The sequence below is a fragment of the Rattus rattus genome, chromosome 6 (genome assembly GCF_011064425.1).
Source record: "Rattus rattus isolate New Zealand chromosome 6, Rrattus_CSIRO_v1, whole genome shotgun sequence".
Taxonomy (NCBI): domain Eukaryota; kingdom Metazoa; phylum Chordata; class Mammalia; order Rodentia; family Muridae; genus Rattus; species Rattus rattus.
In genome coordinates, this window is record NC_046159.1 from 105,565,162 (window position 1) to 105,589,478 (window position 24,317).

Consider the following 24,317-nt stretch of genomic DNA (forward strand, 5'->3'; position numbering starts at 1 on the left):
TGGACTTCCAGTGCATGCTAAAGGAACTGAATGCACTAAAACTCTGAAGCCGCCTCACTGGGGTTCTTTTTTGAGGACAGCTCCCACACTGTGTTAGTTATTTTTCTGTGGCTGTAATAGAACACCATTACCAATGCAAGGGTTCACTGGGGCTTATGGTTCCAGAGGGTCCATATGAGAACAGTACCTCAGCAGGGAGCTCCAGGCTGAGAGCTGGGGGTTCACATCTAAACAACAAGTGGGAGGGAGGGAGGGAGGGAGGGAGGAGGAGGGGAGGTGAGAGGGGGGGAGGGGGTGAGAGAGAGAGAGGGAGAGAGGGAAGGAGAGGGAGAAGGAGGGAGGGAGAGGGAGGGGAGGGAGAGGGAGAGAGAGAGAGAGAGAGGAGAGGAGACCCACAGAAGGATTCAATTGATGATCAAGTATTCAGACGCCTGTGGATATGGGGGATGTCTCATTCCAACCACCACACATACCAAGAGCAGCTGAGAGAATGGAATACAAATTTAATAGGACAAATTCAACAGAAAAAAAAACTGCCAGGAGATCTCAGGAGGGGAACTGATATCGATTTTAGGGTTGTTTGAAGGAACCATGGTCACTTCATAAACTCTAAGAAAATTAATTTCATGTAGATGGGCAATAGAAGGTATTTAGTTAAATTTCATATGCGGCTATCCTAAGAGAAAAAATAAAAGAGAACACCAACCCTTCAGACAAAGCTTTCATATAAAACATCAAATTTGTAATCTGCTGTTTCAAAGTAAACACAAAGACATAAGTGAAAGACTCAAGGCATTAAAGAACAAATAAAATTATAATTAAAAGCTGACAAATACGGTGGCAGAACTCAAGAATGAACTAGAAATAAAAGGGAAACGATTACTACAGAAACAACTGAATCAGAAGAAATTCAAGAATGAGAAAGGGGGAGAAAGGGAAGGAGGGAAAAGAGGGAGAGGGAGAGGAGGAGGGGAAGGGAGGAAGAGGGAGGGAGGGAGGGAGGGAGGGAGGGAGAGAGAGAGAGAGAGAGAGAGAGAGAGAGAGAGAGAGAGAGAGAGAGAGAGAGAATGGATTAAGAGAACTAGAAAGTGAAGGAGAAGAAGAAAAACCCCTGAAAATCCAAAAGAAAGAGCTCGAAGAATCTGGGAGAAAAGGAGAGATATTTCAGGTGTGGAGACTCAACATACAAACGCTACACACACGTGACAGGAACAAGGAACACTATGGTCTGAATACAGTGCCTAAGAGTGGAACGGACAGGGTATCAGCCTGTAAGAACTCAGGAAATTGTTTTTTAGCTTTTTCTGTACACAGAATACATCATACAACAGCCGGATACTGAGCCACACTCTGGTGAATCTTAAGTATATGCATATTTCAGAATTAATACAAAATACAGACTGACTATGCGTAGCTGTCATGCAGCCTTAAACAACGTGGTGGAGCGTGAGGATGAGCGCCCCACCCCTGGCTGAGAGGATCCTGGCCGGTGGGTGACAGCTGCTGGAGAGGGAGTCGTCAACGGGGAGACTCAGTGGTGGGTTGAGTGAAGACCACACATCCAAGAATTCTTGGGCAGCACAAACTGTGCTTAATGGGGTTTGAAAACTCAACAGAGGACTCAGAATCAGGGAGGGAGGGAGGGAATGGGAGGTGGATCAGGGAGGAGTCAGGGGAGGGCAAATATGATCAAAATGATTTCTATGAAATTCTCAAAGAACTAATGAAAATGAGAGAAACAAAGAAAATGACATTTAAAAAGCACGTTTCAGTTTTCATAATGGGATGATTGTATTAGTGTTGTTATTCAGAGGCTGTTCTCATGATGTGGGATAGAGCAGAAGAGTAATTTAACGGCCTATCATAATCCTATCATCGTCTAGGTCTCTGAGAAGCCTTTGGGAAGGATTCTCAGTGTGCAAGAAAGATAAAGGTGTAATAGAAAAAGCAAAACTCATGAGGCCATGAATTTTAATTAGAAATATCAGGTTGAACTCATGAAATATTTTATCTAGCCAGGGAAAAAGACCAGAGGGCAGAGACTATAGTTTAGTGGTAGAAACTTGCCTAGCATGAACAAGGCCCTGGGTTTGGTTCCCAGTGTCTTTTCCCCTAAGGAGTCCTAGAAGTAATGGCCACTCCAATAGTGATGGGCGTTCCTAATGGCCGAAATGCATCGTTGAACTATGACCTCTCACTTAGGGAAACCCAGACCGCTCCCTGTAAAAACAGCTCTGAGGTATCTTTGTTACTTTTCTGTTACTGTGACAGAATTCCCAGACAAAAGCAAGTTAGGAAAGAAATGGGTTTATTTGGGCTTATGTGTCCAGAGGGACATACTTCATCATGGCAGGGAACGATATGGCTTCAGGCAGAGAAGGCATGGTGGCAGGAGTACGGGCTGGCTGGTCACATCGCATCCACACTTTGGAAGCAGAGAATGAGAGGAAGTGGGGCCAGGCAATACACCCCAAGGCCTGCACCACCGGACCCACTCCCTTCAACAAGCCTTTACCTCCTAAAGGTTCCACCCAATCAGTGCCACCAGTTGGGGACCACGTGCTCACACAGCCCATGGGGGTCATTTGACATTCAACAACGGGTCTGTGCCAGGCAAAATACAAGAGCGTGGGCTAGCTTGTTATGCCAAATGGCAAAGCAGCTACCAAAGACTCCATTTCAAGGAAGTCAACCAGAAAAGATCATAAGGTGAGATTATTTGAATCCTGATATGGGTCAAAAGTACAGAAAGTCAGTGTCTTTCAAATATGTTTAAATCCAAGTATGTTCACTTACGTTACTGTACACAGTTCATTATGTGTTTGACATTTTACACGTCTGGATTTCCAGTGTGGGCCTCTGTGACTGACGCTGTGGCACATAGCCCGGCACTCCTGTGCATGCCTCTCCTCTCTATTGAGTTTATGTCAGGAATGTCTTAGCTGAGGCATGGGGCACATGTATGTTCAACACCAGTATGTCCAGCTGCTGTCAACATACACTGTTTAACCCCCCCAGCCGTTGTCATGTAAGAGTTTTCCCTGTGAACTGAGAATGGAGTCTCCATTGGAGGAGTTAGAGAAAGGACTGAAGGAGCTGAAGGGGCTTGTAACCCCATAGGAAGAACAACAATGCCAACCAACCAGAGCTCCCAGAGACTAAACCACTACCCCTAGACTACACATGGACAGACCCATGACTCCAACTGCATATGTAGCACAGGATGGCCTTGTTGGGCACCAATGGGAAAAGACTTTGGTCCTACCAAGGCTGGACCCCCAGTGTAGGGGAAAGTCAGGGTGGAGAGGCAGGATGGGGGGCGGCTGGGAAGGGGGAACACCCTCATAGAAGAAGGGAAGGGGGATGGGATGGGGGCTTATGGACAGGGAATAACATTTGAAATGTAAATAAAAAACACCCAATAAAAAGTCTGTTTTATAATTTACTACTTTAAGTTTATTCTTATAAGCATCTCAGTATGATTATAACCTGCATTGTTTTGTGGTCATATAAACCTGTCATAACATCACTGGTCACCAGGCTATTTTTTTGTGTGCAGGTTTCCTGTGTACCACACATTTTAACCAGTAACCAGTAAGAGTTCCTTATGTATGGGCACAAATACTCTGTCGCTTATACATCGCAAGTATCTTGGTGTGGTTTGCCTTTTTAAAGTTTAATGCCACTTTTATTAACAAGGGTTCTTAATTTAAATTTTATTATATCTGTTTATTTATTTAGTATGTATGCATGCGTGCCTCAGGGTATGCGTGGAGCTCAGAGAACAACTTTCAGGGGTCATTTCTCTCCTTCCGCTATAAAGGTTTCAGGGATTGAACTCTGGTCCTCATGGTTAGTGGCAGAACCATCTCCTCTACCCGGAAGTTCTTAATTTTAATGTAATTCAGTGTTTCCACATTTTCTTTTAGTTAGCATTGTTTGTGTTTATATTTAAGAAACTATTCACGGTATCATGGTCATAAGAGTCTCTCTTACATTATCTTTCAGAAGTACTGTTCTGCTTTTCACACTTATGAGATCATATAGATTACACAGATTGCAAACCCCTTAGGTTTTGTGTGGTGTGGGACTGGCATTAAGTGTAAACCCTCATTTGTAAGCAGCTAATTCTATCAAAGATCTCATCTTCTTCTTACCACGCTTGTCACACGTCAGGCCCATGCACGCACAGGTTTGTCTCTGAGATAGGGCTAGCATTTCCATACAAATATCAAAATCAATTTCACAAAGAGCTGTGGGAATTTTTGACTGGCTCAGATTATATCTGTAGATTTGAAGAGCTGATGTATGCAATTCTTGTAATTCATAAATGTAACTTTGTTTTTTATTCTAAATATTTTTATATTTTTCTATGTAGAGGCATTATACATCTTTTTTATTAGATTTATTATTAACATTAATCTTAGATCCTAGTCAAAACATATTTTAGGGAGCTATGAAGACGGCCTGGGGGTTAGGGACAGTTGGTGCTCTCGTAGAAGCCCCGATTTGGTTCCCAGCCCCCACATAGCAGATCACTACCATCTTAATTCCAGCACCAAGAGATCGCCCTCTTCTGGGCTTCACAGGCATTGCATGTTATGCACATACACACATACAGGCAAACCACCTACATACAAACGGGCTTTCTCTGCGTAGCCCTGGTTGTCCTAGTCCTATAGACCAGACTGGCCTAGAACTCAGAGATCCACCTTCTTCTACCTCCCAAGTGCTGGGATTAAAGACGTGTGGCATTATACTATCCTTTTGTTTTAAGGAAGAAAAATGTTCTTTGAATTTTAAGATACTTAAAATTATTATTACTATAATATTGAAATTCCTTATACTTAAAACAATGCTTATTGAATGTCTGGTGGCTTTGTCAAGTGCATCTCTTGACTGTTTCTGAACTCCCAGAAACATCGTTTCTACTCCTAGGTTATCTGTTGTACTGGTTGGCACTCTCAGTACAATGTCTACTTGTCCCTATATCCCTTTTCCCAATTAGATTAAAATTTATGTTTCTCTTAATCTTCTTTTAGTAACTTTCCAGAGGCTGAAGTATGTGTCCTTAAGTCACTGCAGTCTGATGGGCTGACGTTAGTCATTACATTTGCCACCTACCTGAACCTTAGGTAGAAAGACCCTAGGACATCTTGTCTCCATTTAGACCTCCTTCTCCTTCCTTCTCCTTCTCCTTCTCCTTCTCCTTCTCCTCCCTTCTCCCTCCCTTCACCCTTCTCCCTTCCCCTTCCCTTTTTTTCCTTCCCTTTTTCCCCTTCCCCTTCTCTCCTTCTCTCCTTCTCTCCTCTCCTTCTCTCCTTCTCCTCCTCCTCCTCCTCCTCCTCCTCTTCTCCTCCTCCTCCTCCTCCTCCTCCTCCTCCTCCTCCTCCTCCTCCTCCTCCTCCTCCTCCTCCTCCTCCTCCTCCTCCTCCTCCTCCTCCTCCTCCTCCTCCTCCTCCTCCTCCTCCTCCTCCTCCTCCTCCTCCTCCTCCTCCTCCTCCTCCTCCTCCAAGATTTCTTTCCATTTTCTGTCAATGAGTAAACACGAGGGTGGGGGAGAGAGAGAGAGAGAGAGAGAGAGAGAGAGAGAGAGAGAGAGAGAGAGAGAGAGAGAGAGATTGTGTGTGTGTGTGTGTGTGTGTGTGTGTGTGTGTGTGTCCATCCCATGGCATACATGGTGGTAAAAGGAAGACTGGCTCAAGTCGGTTCCTTCCTTCCAGCATCTGGGCTCAGGAGATCAACTCAGATGGCCAGGCGGTGGCAAGTGTCTTTACTCAATGAGCCAATCTTTGTATATTCTTTTCTCTTTTCTTTTCTTTAAGACACGATCTCTCTACATACCCTGGCTATCCTGAAACTTGCCATGTAGACCAGGCTGGCTGCTAACTCAGAGAAATCCATCTGACTCTCAGGTGCTAGGCTTAAAAGTGCACCACCATGTCTAGTTTATTTTTATATTTTCTTTCTTCTCCTTTGAAACTAAGATAGTTTTGATTAGAATGCAAAGAAATAGGTTTGACAAGGACATATTCATATAACTGGTTCTTATTTTTCCCTTATAGTCCTCTCAGCCCTCTTCCCCCCCATCCTTTTTCTTTTCAAGGCATATGGTCCACCACCTCCCTTGCTCCTCCTTCATACTTTGCTAGGCCTCCTCCTGCTCTCGCAATCTCCTTTCTGCTTTCATGTTACACACACACACACACACACACACACACACACACACAGGCACGCACGCACATGCACATGCACACGCACACGCACACGCACACAGAGAGAGAGAGAGAGACAGAGACAGAGACAGAGACAGAGAAGGGCACATACACACAATAGATTCCACATATGAAATGTTCAATATTTGACTAACTCTTGAGTCTTGATGGTGTTGCTCAACAGTGACCTCCATTTTCATCCATTTCCTATAAATGACATCATCTTTCTTCTCCAGAGATGAAGGAAATTTCACTGTGTGCATGGACCACATCTTTATCCATTTGCTCATCTTTTGGTGGACAGCTAGCATGGGTCCATACTTTGGCTATTGTGAATTATGTGGCAATGAACACAGACTGTAAAATATCTCTGTGGTATGCTGCCCCAGAATCCTTCAGGTACACAGCCAGGGGCTGAATAGTCGAGTCATGTGGTAGCTCTATTTGGAGTTACGTGACAAACGTCCATATTGATTTCTATAGTGGATGTCTTAGTTTACACTGTCATTAGTATACATCATATAGGTCATTAACATATACCTGCCCCCCACGCCCATTCCTTCTGCATTTCCCTGAACTAAGGATATGTTTTGGTCAAATATGTTTTGGCCATCTGCATTTTTTTTTTGAGAACTTCCTGTTATTGGCATTATTCCATTAACTGACTGGATAGATTTTTGTGTGTGTGTGTGTGTGTGTGTGTGTGTGTGTGTGTGTGTGTGTGTGTGTGTGTGTGTGCTGTGTGGGGTGGGGTGTATGTGTGGGGTGGGGTGTGTGTGTGTGTGTGTGTGCTGTGTGGGGTGGGGTGTGTGTGTGGGGTGTGTGTGTGTTTGTGTTGTAGTATGGGGTGTGTGTGTGTGTATTTAATTTTTAGAGATTTTTAAAGTAGATTCCAGATAGTAATCCAATTGCTTGCTAACCTTTTGGCTAAGCTCAGGTGTAGCTATCAATCCCTTGTCTGATGTATAGTTGACAAAGATTGTTTCCCATTCTGTAACTGAATCTCTACTCTGCGGAATTTAATTGTTTTCTTTTTTGTGTAAACATTTTAATTTTTTTTGCAATCCCACTGTCAACTTGGGCTGTGTCCCGTATCACCACAGTCCTTTCCAGGAAGCCTGGGTAGGCCTGTGTCTCTATCGCAGGCCTTTCCCCGGTGCATCTAGCAGTTCCAGAGTTCAGGTCTTACGTTAAGATTTTTGTGTGGGGTATGCAGTATCTAGTTTCTTTTTCCAGGGTGCCATGTAGTCCAGGCTGGCTTTGAACTTACCAGACAACTTCTGATCTTCCTACCCCCACCTCCCAAGTATTAGGGTTATAGACATGGGCTACCATGCTCAATCTTAGGTAGTGCTGGGATTGGGCTCAAGTTTTTATAGATGCCAGGCAAGCAGTCTAGCAACTGAACCCCATTCCCAGCTCACGAGTCTCCTCCTCTGCCGTGTGAACACCCACTATTCCCAGCACTGCGCTGAGTGAGCTCTTCTGTTGAGGATGGAGTTGCTGCAGTGTTCTGACAGCTTTGTCAAAGATCAGATGACTACGTGAGCTTATTTCTGAGCCCAGCATTCTATTCCATTGGTTTACGTGTTTGTATGAACCACGCTGGGGTTGCTACTGTAGCTCCATACCCTGGATGCTGATGCCACTGAGGGAGATTTGAGAATTTATGTCTGAGAGCCTCAGTTCTTAGAAACAGCACGGCATTCCTTTCAAGAAAACCAGGGTGTCAAGGGCACATGAAGAAACTGACCAGAACCAGAATGGCAGACGGCAGTGGGTGCTCCACATTAAGGCTGCCTTACCTGAGATTTCTACCTGAGATTCCATGGGATGGCAAGATCACAGGGTTACCTCAGACTTAGCCAGGAAAAGAGAGCAACCTGCCAGCAGGAGAGGAGAGAATGCGGGGTATACCAGAACCAGCAGCTTGAAAAGGAAGCCAGGAGCTCACAAGAACATCTCCAAAGTTACCGTGTGATCTGAAGACTGAAGGTCTTTCTGAAATCTCTCAGAAAAGCCAGAAGCCTTTGGATTCTAAATCTAAAGATGGAGAACGGTCTCCATTGCTAATGGCTGATGTTTGATTTCTCCTAAATCCTGGCGAGCGGGCATATTCTAGATTTGACTGACTTATATGGCTTCCATGAACTCAAGCACCATGAAACCAATTCACGTTATTTACAGACTCTTAAGAGCTCATGCACACGCAGGTGCCCCTAAGAGGCCATAATCGGGAGGCCTTGCAATGGGGGACTTGCAGAGTCTCGTCAGGCTTGAGGAACATGGCTAGAGGCAGTCGGGCTCTTTTGTCTTCGGCAGTGTGAACTGAAGAACTAGAGGGAAGTCTGTGGGAATGTGGGAGAATTCTTCTACGTGAGTAGGTGAGAGGGGCAGGCCTACCCTCGAAGTCAGTGCAAGAGGCCACACAGAAAAGCGAAGCAGAAACACGTGTTTTGTGCACTCAGAATTCCCAAGAGCTGTCATGCCTTTCAGGGGAATGCTCAGGTGTGTCCCTTTGCGCCACAGCACAAGACTTGAACCACTGATTCTTTTGACCACTGACCTTGGTTCTAACTTTGGAAGGCGGTATGGTAACTGGCTTTGAATAGGCTGGCTTTAAGTTGACAACTACAAGTTCAGTTAGATTTCCTATCGCTGTGAAGGGACACCATGACCACAGCAACTATTTATTTATTTATTTATTTATTTATTTATTTATTTATTTGCATTGTTTGTTTGCTGGTGTGCATTGCGGCGTTTTGCCTGAATGACAGACAGTTGTGAGCTGCCATGTGGGTGCTGAGAATTGAACCCAGGTCCCCTGGAAGAATAGCCAGTGCTCTGTATCAGTGACCCATCTCTCCAGCCCTGACTATAACAATTCTTATAAAAGGAAAACATTTCACTGGGGCTGGCTTACAGTTTCAGAGAGGTAGTTCACTGTAGTTAGCTCGAGAAGTGTGGCAGCGTGCAGGCAGACGTGGTGCTGGGGAAGAAACTGAGAGTTCTACATCTTGACCCACAGACAGCAGGGAGAGACTGTGTGCCACACTGGGCCTAGCCTGAACCTATGAGACCTCAAAGCCCACCTCCACAGTGAGACACTTCCTCCAACAAGACCACACCTACTTTAACAAGGCCACACCTCCTGTTAGTGCCACTCCCCATGGGCCAAGCGTTCACACGTGAGTCTATGGGAGGCATCCCTATTCGAACCAGCACAGGTATATTCTGCCACTGTAATTTTTTTTAAGTCTCTGCATTCCCAGATTATTACATAAAAAAATTATTACTCATGAAAACGAGCACATGCCCTAGTGTATATTAGACACTCCTACATGGGACAATTTCCAGATGTTCCTAGAGGGCTGAGTTGGGACATTGTTACAGGCCTGCTTTAAATGACGATGCCATAAAACACACTTCTGGAGTGGACTTGATGTTTTCCCCAGATACTCATAGTCACCTCCCAGCTCAGAGCAACTGGCCCCTTGAAATACACATTTTACCGTGCCTGTTTTATTGTGGTGCTTTTCTATTGCAAAACACAAGAGTCGGATGCCAGTGTTTTTACTGGGAGCCTGAGAAAGCGGTACTAAAAAACTTACACTGGGAATTCAATTTTAAAGAGAGTAACTATTCCTAGAGATGGGGTGGGGGAGGGGAGGAGAAAGAATCTTGTTTACAGCTCACAGATGTGAGAGAATGGTTTAGGAAAACTTAATCCCCACATTCTGCCCCCACCCCTGTTTTTAAGATAGGATCTCACTATGTAGTCCCGGATGGTCTCAAGCTCAGAGTTCTACCTGTCTCTGCCTCCCGAGGGCTGGGATTTAAGGCGTGTGCCGACATGTTCGGACCCTAAACCCTTTAGGGAATATGGTTCTACAATCACTTTTACCCCACCTGCCCTGCCCTTACCACTGGTGACTTTTTGGATGAAAGTTTGGCCCATAATTTAGTAAAGTAGTTTCTGTCTGTTGAATCCGATAATTCAACCGTACTGGACCTCCTAGAATAGTCTTCGGATTTCACGTAAGATGTCTTAGTATCTGGTGAGGAAAAGATAAATTTGTGAATGAAACATACAACAAAGTAAATTTTTTTTTTTTTTTTTTTTGGTTCTTTTTTTTTTCGAGCTGGGGACCGAACCAGGGCCTTGCGCTTCCTAGGTAAGCGCTCTACCACTGAGCTAAATCCCCAGCCCCCCAAAGTAAATTTCTTGATGTGACAGCAGTGTTTTATATTTTGTTTGTTCAAACGCAAGCAATTGTGCACTTAAAGTCTGTGCGTTTCGACTTGAAAATAAGTAAGATGCATTTTATGGTAACAATAAAATTAATGTTGGCCTATTGCATCCAGTAGGCACAGCCTTTTGGAAGTTAACTGGAACTCAGTCAGCACAGTTTGGTATTAATATTAATATAAAAATAAGTAATAAAAAACCAAACAACAATGGCTTTTAAAGTTACCCTCACAGTTACATTCTATCTGATAAAAGCCTCCTAAAAGCCTAGACGAAAATTAAAACATGTAATTCCGAGAAGGTTTAAGGTTCAATGGAACAGGAATTATTCATAATTAACATGGAACCTTTCCTTTAAAACACTAGAAAACCCAGAGATAGAGAACACACATTTCTAGTCTTGCTCCTGAAGATAGGTCCTGAGTTTACAAGCCTTTAAGGTGTATGGAAGTATCAGGCAGTTCAGGGACATTGCTTACAAAATGCTCAAATAAAGAATTCACACAGGATCTTCGGTTAATATGATTGTCTGAGCAGATGTGGGAAACTAGCCCTCGCCCAAAGACAAAAGGTAACGTTCATGTACAACAGAAGCATGTTTTGTTTTATATAAATATAAAACATATATATATCAGGAAAGAAACAGTTCTAGATCTAGATGAAAGTGAGAAGTCAAGAAATGGGCAAATGGACAAGAAGTCAGAAGGCAGGTTCTCTGAGCTAGGAAGACAAGGCCTGGGTCTTTGATACTGTGAGAAGCTGCAAAGAAGGTCTCTGGAACTCAGCCCGCAGATGGAAGAATGGTACACAGAGCTGTGCCTGGCCCTCGGATAGAAATACCTGTAAACACATGAGACCTCGAGGCTAGCTTTTAGAGTGATGACTTACCACGCACAGAGCCATGGGTGGGACCCCTAGCTTTTGGAGTTGGGCATGGTGGTATCCATCTACTTCTGAGCCCAGCTCTTGAGACGCAGAGATAGGAGGGTCAAAAGTTCAAGGTCACTCTCAGCTGAAAGAGAACTTGAGGCCAGACTGGCCTATGTGAGATGCTGCCTCGAGGAAAAGACTAGAGGAGAAGGGGGTGGGGTGAGGTGGGGGAAGGGCAGGGAACTGTTCCTTTGTGCTTCTGAGCTGTGTGCTGGGACTGAACATGAACTTGAACCCAAGTGTGATCATCTAAAACTAATAAAAGAAAACGAATTCTACTGTGTAGTAATCCCGGCAGGAGAGTCTAGAGTTCCACATCCCAACACTGTTGGGAGCAAAGAGTGATTCTCTGGTGCAGTAAATGGTCAGGGAACAAAGCCCAGGAATTCCAGGAAAGGAGGAATCTCAAGGGGTAAATTCAGGTAACCATACTCATCACAGCAAAATTGACCAAAAGGAACTGTATGTGGGAAGCCCTCCTGATAACATTCATCTGATCCATACTTATGGAGCGCCTACCACTCGGTGGTGATAATTCAGGATGGAGACAGAGCAATAAACAGAAACTCCTCAACCCGTGGGGACTTTAGTAAAGCTGCAGGCAGACAAATAACACGTTGTTAAAGGTGAGGTAATGAATACAATGACGTCAGACAAAGTGATAGAAAGAGCTAGCATGGTGGTCAAAAGGAGTCCTCTGAGGGGAATGAAGTGAGGAATTCTCTGTAAGGTGGAGAGACTGACAGAAGTTTAAAGATCCAAAGAAAGAAAACATTCAAATGACACCTTGAGGGGCTGGTGATGAACACGAGGCAGGGGACCAGTTTTATACAAGGAGACATTAGCAGGGTTAACCTGAGTATCAGTGTTAAGAAGTCACCATGTGGGTAGACTGGAGCGTATAGTATACAGAGACCCACAACTGGACCATGCGCAGAGAGCAAGAGAACTTGAACCCTCAGTCCTAAATGGGTCTCCATCAAATCCTCCTCTCAGGGTTAAGGGAACTCTGAGGAAGAGGGGGGGCAGAGAGATTGGGAGAGCCAGATGGGACGGAGGACACCAAGAAAACAAGGCCTTCTAGATACAACAGGGCTGACACAAGTATGGGCAGAGACTGGCAGCATGCACATGGGCCTGCTCAGGTCTGGGCCTGATGAGGGCCTAGTGCTGAGAGGGGAGGGGACACAAGCCCCACGCCTAATCCCGAAGCTGCCTTCAATTGATACCTAGTTGCAAAGGAAAAGTTAGTTTTCTCCGATGGAGTCTCACTGAGTGTATTCATCATACTAAGGGCAAGCTCTATATCCAGCATAGGTGGCCAACACAAATAAACTCAGTGGGTTTTTTTATTGTTTGTTTTTGTGTTGGTTGTTGTTTGTTTTACCTTATACAAAAGCAAAACATTTTATGTTGTATAAAATGGTTTCCAGTTTTGTGTTTTTACGGGATTTCTATGTGTGGAAGTGTGTTATCTCTGCGGCTGCATGTTTCTTGTGTTTCTCTTGGAATTTATTCTGTTTTGTTTTGTTCTGATTTGTTTGTTTTTATTTTATCTCATTTTATTTTTATTATTGTTAGGTACCCATTTGTTTTCTAATAAGAGAAGAAAAAGAAGAAAGAAAAGAAGGAAGGAAGAAGGGAGGGAAGGAGGGAAGGAGGGAGGGAGGGAGGGAGAGAGAGAGAGAGAGAGAGAGAGAGAGAGAGAGAGAGAGAGGAGGAGGAGGGAGAGGGGGGGGAGGGAGAGGGGGAGGAGGGAGAGAGGGAGGGAGGGAGGAGAGAGGGAGGGAGGGGAGGGGAGGGAGGAGGGGGAGGGGAGGAGGGAGGAGGGAGAGAGGAGGGAGGGGAGGGAGGGAGGGAGGGAGAGAGGAGAGGGAGGGAGGGGAGGAAGGGCAGGAGAAAGGGAGGGAAAGAGAGGGAGAGAGGGAGGGAGGGAGGGGGGGGAGAGAGAGAGAGAGAGGGAGGGAGGGGGAGGGAGGGAGGGGAGGGAGGGGAGGGAGAGGGAGGAGGGAGAGAGGGAGGGAGGGGAGAGGGGAGGGAGGGAGGGGAGGGGAGGGGAGGGAGGGGAGGGGAGGGAGGGGGAGGGAGGGAGGGAGGGGAGGGAGGGGAGGGAGGGAGGAGGAGGGGAGAGGAGGGGAGGGGAGGGGAGGGAGGGAGGGAGGGAGGGGAGGGAGGGAGGGGGAGGGAGGGAGGGGAGGGAGGGAGAGGGAGGGGGGGGGAGGGAGGGAGGAGGGAAGGGGGGGGGGGGGGGGGGGGGAGGAGGGGGGGGAGGGGGATGGGGGGAGGGAGGGGGGAGGGGAGGAAGGGGAGGGAGGGAGAAGGGGGGGAGGGGGAGGGAGGGAGAAGGGGGGGAGGGAGGGGGAGGGAGGGAGACAGAGACAGAGAGAGAGGGAGGGAGGGAGGGGGAGGGGAGAGGGAGGGAGAGGGAGAGAGGGCTGAATGTTGGGAGAGCGAGAGGAGAGGGGAGGGGGGGGGGGGGGGGGGGGGGGGGGGGGGGGGGGAGGGAGGGGGGGGGGGGAGGGGAGGGGAGGGAGGGAGGGAGGGGAGGGAGAGGGGGGGGAGGAGGAAGGAGGAGGAAGGGAGGAGGAGCTGGAAGGAGGGAGGGAGGGGAGGGAGAGGAGGGAGAGGAGGGAGGGAGAGGAGGAGGGAGAGGAGGGAGAGGAGGAAGGAAAGGAGGAGGGAGAGGAGGGAGGAGGAGGGGGGGGGGGAGGGGGCAGAGGAGGGAGGGGAGGAGGGAGGGGAGGAGGGGGGGGAGGGAGGGGAGGAAGAGAAGGAGGGGGGGGGGGGGGGAGGGAGGGGGAGGGAGGGAGAGGGAGAGAGGGAGAAAGGGGGAAAGAGAGGGAGGGGGGGAGAGGGAGAGGCGGAGGGGGAGGCGGGAGGGGAGAAGGGAGGAAGGGAGAGGGCGAGAGAGGGAGAGGGGGAGAGAGGGAGAGAGGGAGAGGGAGGCGAGAGATGGGGGGGGGGGGAGGAAAAACAAGAGAGGGAGAGGGGGGGAGAGAGAGAGAGAGAGAGAGGGAGGGAGAGAGGGAGGGAGGGAGGGAGGGAGGGAGAGAGAGAGATGGAGGGAGGGAGGGAGAGGGAGAGAGGGGGGGGGAGGGAGAGGAGAGAGAGAGAGAGAGGGAGACAGAGAGAGAGGGAGAGAGGGAAGGAGGGAGGGAGGGAGGGAGGGAGAGAGAGAGAGAGGGAGAGGGGGGGAGGGAGGGAGGGAGGGAGGGAGGGAGGGGGAGGAGGGGGGGAGGGAGGGAGGGAAGGAGGGAGGGAGGGAGGGAGGGAGAGGGGAGGGGGAGGGAGGGAGGAGGAGGGAGGAGGGAGGGGAGGAGGGAGGAGGAGGGAGGAGGAGGGAGGGAGGGAGGAGGGAGGGAGAGGAGGGAGGAGGAAGGAAGGAAGGAAGAGAGAGGAAGAAACAAGGAAAGGGTACAGATTTGGGATTTTGCATGGGTGGGGAGGTGGGGAGGATCTGGAAGAGGAAACCATAATCAGACTATATCTTATGAAAAAAAAAATTTCAAGTTAAAAACAACCAGAATTCAGCACTAAGGTTGGAGAGATGGCTTAGTGTCTGCCACATGTCTGTTACCCCAATGCTGGGTGTGTGGGTACACAGGCAGGAGGATCCCTGGGTACCAATCAACTCTGGCTTCTGTACTTAGGTGTATACACACACACACACACACACACACACCACACACACACACATTCTCTCACACACACACATTCACACACACACACCCACACATTCACACACACACACCTCCACACATACACACCACACACCCCACCTCCACACCCCACACACACACACACACACACACACACACACACACACACACACACACACACACATTCACACACACACACACACTCACACACACACACACACACCACACCACACACACACACACACACACACACTCCACACACACACACACACACACACACACAACCCCCCCCCACTCTTCCCAGAATCACTCTCCTTCTAAAATTCACTGTAGCTAAAAAAGATGGATAATGGAGGAGATAGGCTAGCTTGTTTGTTTGATTTTATGATTTATTTAATGTATATGTGTACACTGTCACTGTATTCAGACACACCAGAAGAGGTCATCAGACCCCATTACAGATGGTTGTGAGCCATCATGGGATTGAACTTAGAACCTCTGGAAGAGCAGTCAGTGCTCTCAACCACTGAGCCATCTCTCCAGCCCATTTCTTTCTTTCTTAAAACACTTGTCCTCTGGATTGGAACATTATGGAAAGACCAGATGATTCTAGCCAAGCTGAATGAAATTTAAGTAACTGCTCCATATTTTCATTATCTTTTCATTTGTTGACTACCCAGTGCCAGGAATGGGTTACCTCTTCCAGAGTTGTTACCAGTAGAGTCCCCTAGGCCACCAAACCTTACAGGCTGTTCTACAACTTAGCAGTAAGATCCTATTGCTAACCACCACATAGAACATGGAGAAATTGAGCTGGTGCTAACCTAGAAGCTTCATTGCTACTGGCTAGTTGTCATAGTGTTGGAACGTACTATGCATACCACCAAAGGAGACACATAATCACCATTCTTATCCAGCTGTGAACCCTGAGGGCTACGATAATGAATGGTCTGGCAAGAGATGCCCCCTGATACAATGATGGCACAAGTATCATGTGAGTAACCAACCACTTTCTGGCTGGATTTAAGGCCTGCTCCTTAAGAAGGAACGTATGCTTGGTGCTGTTATCAGGACCTGTGGCTAGACAGATCGCAGGTCAGGGCAGGACCTACTACTCCACTAAGTAGACAGAGCAGTAAGCTGAATCAGATCTCAGCAGAGAAGCGTCTTTTCTACTGTAGATGGTGATTATCACAGAGACCCACCAACAGTCAAGATGCAGGGAATAAGAGACCGTGGCATCCTTTGTCCTCAATAGGACTTCTATGTCACACTCACTCTCTCCAAGGCTCGGGGACCATTGTGGAAGGGGGCAGTGGACAGACTGTAGGAGACAGGGGCAGTGGATGACTAAAACAAGAACAGTGTTTTCCAGACACAAGAGGGCAGTTGCACATATGAACTCACAGATCTGTGACAGTGCAGACCTCAAGAAATCCAGGAAGAACTGGAGATGGCCATGAAGTCCCACCCCCAGGCCGAGGAGCTGTTGCAGTGGGTAGATGCTGGGGGTGGGGACCTTTGTTTTATTTTACGGTGTGCTCCCCGTTGGTTGACTAGCAGATGGCTACATGCCCAAGAGTATACAGGTAGCACAAATAGAAATTCACGTGTTTAAAAACTAACCAGGACACAAGAGCTGGGTGGGTGTGGAAGAGCGTGTGGAATTGGGAGGAGGGTGAACGTGATCTAAGTACAGTGTGAGATTTTCAAAGAATTAATAAAAATGATGAACACAAAGGGAAAGGAGGAGAGGCACTCGGTACATGTTCTCTAGGCCTTTTAGGAAACATGGAGGTGTTCCTTTGGCCGCATACATGTGAATCTACAACAAGGGTGATGTTGTAGACATCAAAGTAATGGGCACTGTTCAGAAAGGAAGGCCCCATAAGTGTTACCATGGCAAAACTGGAAGAGTCTGCAGTGTCACCCAGGATGCTGTGGCCATCATTGTAAACAAGCAAATTAAGGGCAAGATTCTGGCCAAGAGGACCAATGTGCGGACTGAGCACGGCAAGCCCTCGAAGAGCCAAGAGTCGGCTTCCTGAAGTGGATGAAGGAGAAAGATCAGAAGAAAGAGGAAGCCAGAGAGAAGGGCGCCTGGGTTCAGCCAAAGCATCAGCCTGAGCCACGCAGAGGCACTCCGTGAGGACTAATGGAAAGGAGCCTGAGCTACGGGAGCCCATGCCATATGGATTCATGGCCTAATGGACAAAAAGGAAATAAAAATAACACCGAAGACCAATTTCACTGTGATAACTGCCACAGAGAGAATCATATGTCACACACATGTGTGCACTCATGATTTCCTATCAGCTGGGTCTTTCTTATGAAATCATATTATATATAAGCTAGTTTAAAAAAGTGGCTTTCCTGTGGGCTCCTTTTCCTCACCGTGGTATAACACAGCCACGCTCAATCTGACACTGCAGTGTGGCTGTCATCCTAACCGTCTAATGTCTCACTAGCCAGCAACACAACATCTGAGGCACAGATGGTGTGTTTGTATCACTTAAGCTACATTACAATGCCACAATCTTAGTGACTTAAACTCCTGTAATAAAGAGTTTCATATCACTTGAAATATATTTTCTTAATACATCAGAAGACAAAAGATCTCCCTTCTCAGTTAAAAACCGAGAGAATTACCCATGTTGCAGTGCACTGCCTCAACTTTCTGAGTGTCATTTTAAGTCGAAGTATCTAAATTTAGGTGCTCCTCGAGGCAACGCTTAAAATGCATGTAAACTACTTTATAGCCCACAAAAGACACAAGCCCTTCATCTATATAGGCCAGTTAAATTTATTTAAATGCCTACAGTGAGGCGTAAATGAGTTTAATGAAGCATGGTGGATTTTAAAGTTGCTTTACGGATAGTCTCATTACCAATGCTGGAGAATGCAGAAGGATATGGAAATAACTGGAATGCGGTTCCAAATTACCTTCAGTGACTTACACCTTGTACTCAGACGCATTCCTTTGAAGTCAAATGATTTAAATACTATTTGGACAATGCGTCTTAAAGGAAGGAAAAGCACAGAATCCAATCTAATCATCACATACAGTAGAGACATAATAACTAGGAACAAATCATGCACGTGCATGCTTAACATTGTACCATACAGGCTACATAGGATCGTTCACACCCAGGGAAGGAGCTAATCGTCTATGTTGAGGATGGTAGCACAGGCCGTCATCCAGGTCAGTAAGGACTAATTAAATCGCCATGTGGCAGCCAGGCCGTGAATAACAGGAACGGTGGAAGCTGCGTTTTATTAGCCAGTATTTCTCTGGCCGTCAGATGACTTGGGTAGCATATCCATGTGGCCACTCGCCAAACACACGGGGCTCATCAGTTTTCAAAAGGAAACTCTGTGAATACTTAAATAAGAGTTTGAAAAGGAATTGCGTTTCAACTAGTTCTTTTCTCTTTGAAGAAACAGTCTCTGGAAATGGAGGACTTGGGAAATAGGCTCCAGTTTTCAGGGAAAAAAAAAATTCTCAGTACCCGATGACTTCAAAAGTATTCATTTTTTTTCCTCCCATGAAAGAAGGCTCTAAAAACATGCAGTTTTATTTTAACTAGGAGTAATTTATCCCTGCCATGATTAGTACACATACACAAGTAAATTCCCACAACCTTTTACAAGAAATATGCATATAAAGTATACATCATGAAATATCCAACCACAAGAATGACTCAAGGACGAATTTAAGCACAGTAATGTGCTACAGCATGTAAAATATTTATTTCTAATAGGACGGTAACACAATTTGTGGTGGGAAATGAAAAACATTGGGTTCATTAGGGAGTATTTTCACAAAACTGAAGGTACCAAAAGAAGCTATTTTTCCAAGGCAGAATTGCATCTCAAAAACATCGTGTCTGTTTGTGTAGTAAGAAAGGAATAATAGGAAGTAGAAAAATCATTTCATATAATACCCATGATAATTTTCCATAGCAAAACAGACACTACGTAGCAAGCGATCCCATAAATCTAAGAAGATAGAGTAATAATGTTCATGTTTCAATGGCAAAATGAATACATTTGCTAAACTATTCCAACAGTGAGGTGCTCTATTCTTCGCTAGCTACTTAAACAGAAACAGATTCCACACCAGGAAAAAGGACGCGTGAGAAAATATATTCATACACAGAGAAAATGAAGTTCAAAACCTTTTCTTTCTTCCAGACTTTGCGTTTTGTAATGTCTTCAACAGAGCACCAGCAAGCCAGCATTCAGACACCGAAATCCAGAATGTTCCAATTAAAATGTATGGTAATGACAGAACGTTTTACAAAATGAGAAAGTTTAGCACAAAGTTGTTAGTTGATGCTTTGAAGAAATAAAACATTCGGGGGTGGGTGTGCAACAGTCAGGGGTAGAAGCTTGGTTTGTACGATCTGCAGTACATGGGAGATTGGAGACTGACAGGAGGAGCTGGCAGTGACAGGCAGGAGGGGACAGAAACCTACAGGGAGCTTTGGCACAGCCCTAAAGTTTCCTCTCCTTTGACCAATATATCTGAATAAATATTTCTGATGCCCCACACGTCCACCTCTGAAAGGGAGTCCCTTGCTGCTAACCTCCCTTGACTTAAGGGACCCTCTTTCCTCTTGAGCCGCTGGGACCCGGGTTCACACTGCTGCCCCTGGCCCAACTCAGCCTTGGGAACAACTTTCTCTTAGGTACTGTTTTAATTGGTTGCTTTCCCCAACAGAAGTTTTCCTGCCTTTCTCCACTGGGATGTTTGGCTTTGTTCTTGGAAACTGAGGGCTGGTAGATCCAGGGGTAAAAGCCACCACAAAGAAAAAACCAAAGTTATTACCCAGACACATAATGGCAATGTGACAGCATTTGCTCTCTATGAAGTAAAATATATTCTATCTCTATCAACAACGAGATAACAATAAAAAGAACAGAGAGCATTTATTGAGTGTGTGCTACATGCCAGCTGTTATCCTAAGCGTTTGGTGTGTATGCCACAGGGAGATTCCCTGCTGAATCCGGTGTGATGCCCCTCCTTATCTTCTGCAGTGGCAGGCTGCCTGTGAACGCCCACTGAAGAAGCCCCCATCTTAGGAATATCACACCGGAGCATAATGATTTTAGTATCATTCTAATGTTCCCTAAGCTCCTTAATTTAGACAAGGCTGAACTCATAAAAGGATTTACTGAGAAGATGGTTTCATTTAACAAACACTCGACTTAGATTAAATAGGATACACTGTCCTGTTCTAATTCATGATCAAATGTAATATTCTTTTGCTGTTTATGTGTTAGTGCTAACAAACTCTCATCTTGGTACAAACCATGCGGCAGACATTGTTCTTTCAGTACACTCACTCTTCACTCACTCACTCACCCCTCACTCACTCACTCCTCACTCACTCACTCACTCCTCACTCACCCCTCACTCACTCTTCACTCCCCCCCCACCCCTCACCCCCCCCCCTCCTCCCCACTCCCTCCTCACCCCCCTCACCACCTCCCCTCCCTCCTCCTCCACTCCTCCCCACCTCCACCTCCTCCCCTCACTTGCCCTCACCTCCCTCACCCCCCCTCCTCCTCCACCTCCTCCCTCACCCCTCACCTCACTCACTTGCTCCTCACTCACTCCACTCACTCCTCACTCACTAACTCACTCACTCCTCACTCACTCACTCACTCACTCACTCACTCACTCACTCACTCCTCACTCACTCCTCACTCACTCCTCACTCACTCTTCACTCACTCATTCCTCACTTACTCCTCACTCCTCACACACTCGCTCATTCACTCACTTCCTCCTGACTAGATTGTAGTGTGTCTCAAGTTTCCAGGGATTGTTTTTTGACTTTCCGTGTTGTTTGTAATCGAGTTTCTAAGGTTATAATCATTAACATCATTTTGATGCTCATGATGGATATCCTACAGTTGGCCTGAAGATTAGCGGTCTACACTGCTAACATTACCATCCACCTACCTATCAACACAAAGAAAGAGGGGCAGGCATTTGCTCTCTTCTCTGGATGCCTAGTCAACACAAAACCATCATTTCAAATCCTACCACGCAGGTAAATTCATTTATAGATGTACTGTGCTAGATACAGAATCAACACTCAGACCTGAAGTGGGATTTGGAGGCTCCTTTATTGTGACAGTGTTGTTTATAGCGTTGTCATGGAGTTAGGGCGTGGGAGTTGACTATTCAATGGTAGCATCCCCATTGATAACAAATGTTTTGTAGGCTTTGTATAAGAGCATATAGCTATGTACAGGAAGCTTGGATATATTCAGGCTGAGGCCAATAATAACAAAGGGTGTAACTGCCAGTACGCCAGCTCCTGCTCCCAGAGAAGAACTCGGTATGAGGTGAGGCTAGGCCATCCAGCCAACCTGAAGGCAGACAGAGAAAGCAGGAGACCCTGGCAAGCAGGCCCTAGGAACTGTACAAAGTTGAGGTTCAGTGCACAGCCTTTCAAACTGTAGATTGCAAACTACGATGTAAAATTGATTTAGTAGGCCACAACCTACTGCATTTAGGAAATTTAAACTCAGCACCATGGAAAATACGAGTCCGTCGCCTATGAAGGATGTCTTAGAATATTTTATTACCTTTATATAGTTGTGTTTACTGGATCGTGGTACTGTGAAATATATACTTCTATCTATGAAGCTCCCTCAAAAAATATTTTTTGGGCCAGGGAGCTAATGAATACTAAGAACATTCCATTTCCTACCACAAAAGCATGCTATGTAATGAAAGGGCGGCTGGATTCTTCATAACCAAGTAGACCAGTTGTTGTACGTGGATCATAGGTCATAAAGAAAACCTTAGCTCCCATCCATTCCATAAAGTCACCCAACATTGAGAAGCTCTTTTTCTAAGGCAATACATCTGATGCCTGGAGGAAGCCATTCTGTTTTTCCGCAGGTCACCTTGGACTCTAGAAAGTCCCTTATTATGTCAAGTTGAAAAGACTAAATAGACATGGCAGAAAATTTAGAGAATACCAAAAGCATAAATGAGAGAAAAAATTGTCACAACTTAGCACTCTGGAGCTAACATAAGAGCCAAGTTGATTGTACCTTCTTAACCCTTTCTCCCTCATATGTAAAGAACACCATCTTTCAAATAAATATTCTACATGATTACAAGGGCAACAGAAGGCGGATGTCTCTAGCAGATGGCTATGTTGTAAGTGCATTTCAAATATCCCTTTACATCAAGTATTTCTCACCTTCACTATAAAACTTGATACGAACAGTCCCATGCACACTTCTTCGTGGTAACTTGGATCTACATGATCAGATTAAAGTGTAAACTGTAACTCTTCGACAGAGGGTAGAAAACTGTTCTTTAGGAAAATATGCCCATTATCTTCCTCACCTGAATAGATCTTAACCTGTTTTATATGTCCCAGCTTGCTATCAAAAGAAGTCTGTTCTGTTTGAACTTAAAAGTGAGGATAAACTGTTTCTGACGTACTTATTGGAGATTTTCTTACTTCCTCTTTTGTGACTTGTAATTGTGCCTTCTCTGTCTTCTGGGGGCTCAGCTCTTCACATGTGAAGATACACCTGGTGGGAATGCCCTCAGCGTTTGAACACTAAATGCCAGACTTCCCTAAGAAGCAGGTATTAGGAGTACAGTGACTTTTAAAGCCAATCTGGCTTTTCTTTTTCTCTCTAAAGATCACTTTGCAACAAACCCAGGTGGAGGCGATGTGAACTTTGCCTGTTGGTGTAGATGGGAAAATGACCATTTTAAATATTTATACTCTGCATTGAAAATTATTTTTTCCTTGTAGCAAGGTAATCAATACTAGCAGCAAAATCCTCTCAGTCTTTCCTACTCCTTTCAAAGTGTCCAACAGCAGTAAGTCTGAGGCATACAACTTCAAACCACAGAAACAAAAGAAGCACAAAGGAAAAAAACCCTCTCTTATTATGAGTTCCCAGGCCCAGAGACTCCTCACAGCAGAGAGACACTGGCTTAGTGTGCCCCACTGGAACGATAAGGAAAAGGGTGCACCAAGGACCTCCAAACAACAGCCAAAGAGCTGGACACCCAACATGATCCCGAAGCCTGTTAACCGGGTTCACTACAGCACCCCAAATGCCGAATACAGAAAGTGAGTGGTGAACCTTTAATCCCAGCACTCAGGAGGCAGACATGGGTGGATCTCTGAGTTCAAAGTCAACCCGGTCTATATAGCAAGCTCCAGTCCAGCAAAGGCTACAGAGTGACACCCTCTCAAAAAAAGAGAGAGAGAGAGAGAGAGAGAGAGAGAGAGAGAGAGAGAGAGAGAGAGAGAGAGAGGAAGGAAGGGAGGAAGGAAGGAAGACAGACAGAAAGAAAGAAAGGAGAAAGGCAGTCAATTCTTTGCTTGTTGTCTTTCATAACTCACCTCTCCACAGCTAAGCTAAATACCAACTGGATTTGACCTTCCCCGACACCAGTGCCATCTTTCAGGCCCTTACCTGGCCCTGTCCTGACTCCCACCATGATGTGCCAGTCATTCTGTATTGTCTTTCTTAACTTTATCTCTGAAGCACACACTGAAGCACCCAGTCCACCCTCTGCTGCTATAAGATGTGGCTTCTCAAGTTCCTTCTCATGGCATCTGGGTCCTAAGGAGACACTAGCTGCTCCTGCCGTGTGTTTAGGCAACTGGATCCCTTACCCCATCCACCCACTGACCAATTCTGCAGCCCTGAAGACTCAGCCGAGGGATGAACTTTTCACTGAAGTCTTTCCTGGGACAGCTCTAGCAGGCTGAATTCAGAGAGAAGCCTTACTACAGTATAAAAAAGCAAACCAGTGAGTTTTCTTATCTGTGGGGGGACAAATGCATCTGAGCATGCGTTGGGAGTTCCAGGCGCCTTGTTTACACAGTGTAGGAATAGATCTTGGTCAGACATGTCAGCATCATCTTACTACATACCTAGCCACCATTACTATGTCTGGTTCAGAGAAAATGCTCAATAAAGGCTTACTTTGTAATGACTTCACTTAATAAACATAAGCTACTTAAAAAAACCATCCTATAGCTTTTGATCTTGGAGAAGGCAGATAAATCAAAAGATAACTACTAATACTACAGTTATGAGAACTGTCTTGTCTACTGAGAGGCTCCCTTACAACCCTGACTTAAAAAATATCCATGTCCTCTATTGCACTTGAAATAACATTTGCTGGTCGTGCAGGTTTGTGAGCACATAGCTTTTGAATATGACAAGACACAGGCTCTAGTCATTCGTTACATGATGAAAT

At 45.9% G+C, this 24,317-nt stretch overlaps 1 protein-coding gene across 1 annotated transcript in view; it reads right to left on the minus strand.

Annotated features, from left to right (window-relative positions):
• Lrguk (leucine rich repeats and guanylate kinase domain containing) overlaps nucleotides 1-24,317 on the minus strand; it is a 106,682-nt gene that overhangs the window by 10,268 nt on the left and 72,097 nt on the right. The window contains exon 16 of the mRNA XM_032906791.1: nucleotides 10,140-10,270. Coding sequence (XP_032762682.1) covers nucleotides 10,140-10,270 — 131 coding nt within the window. The remainder of the gene's footprint in view (nucleotides 1-10,139; nucleotides 10,271-24,317) is intronic.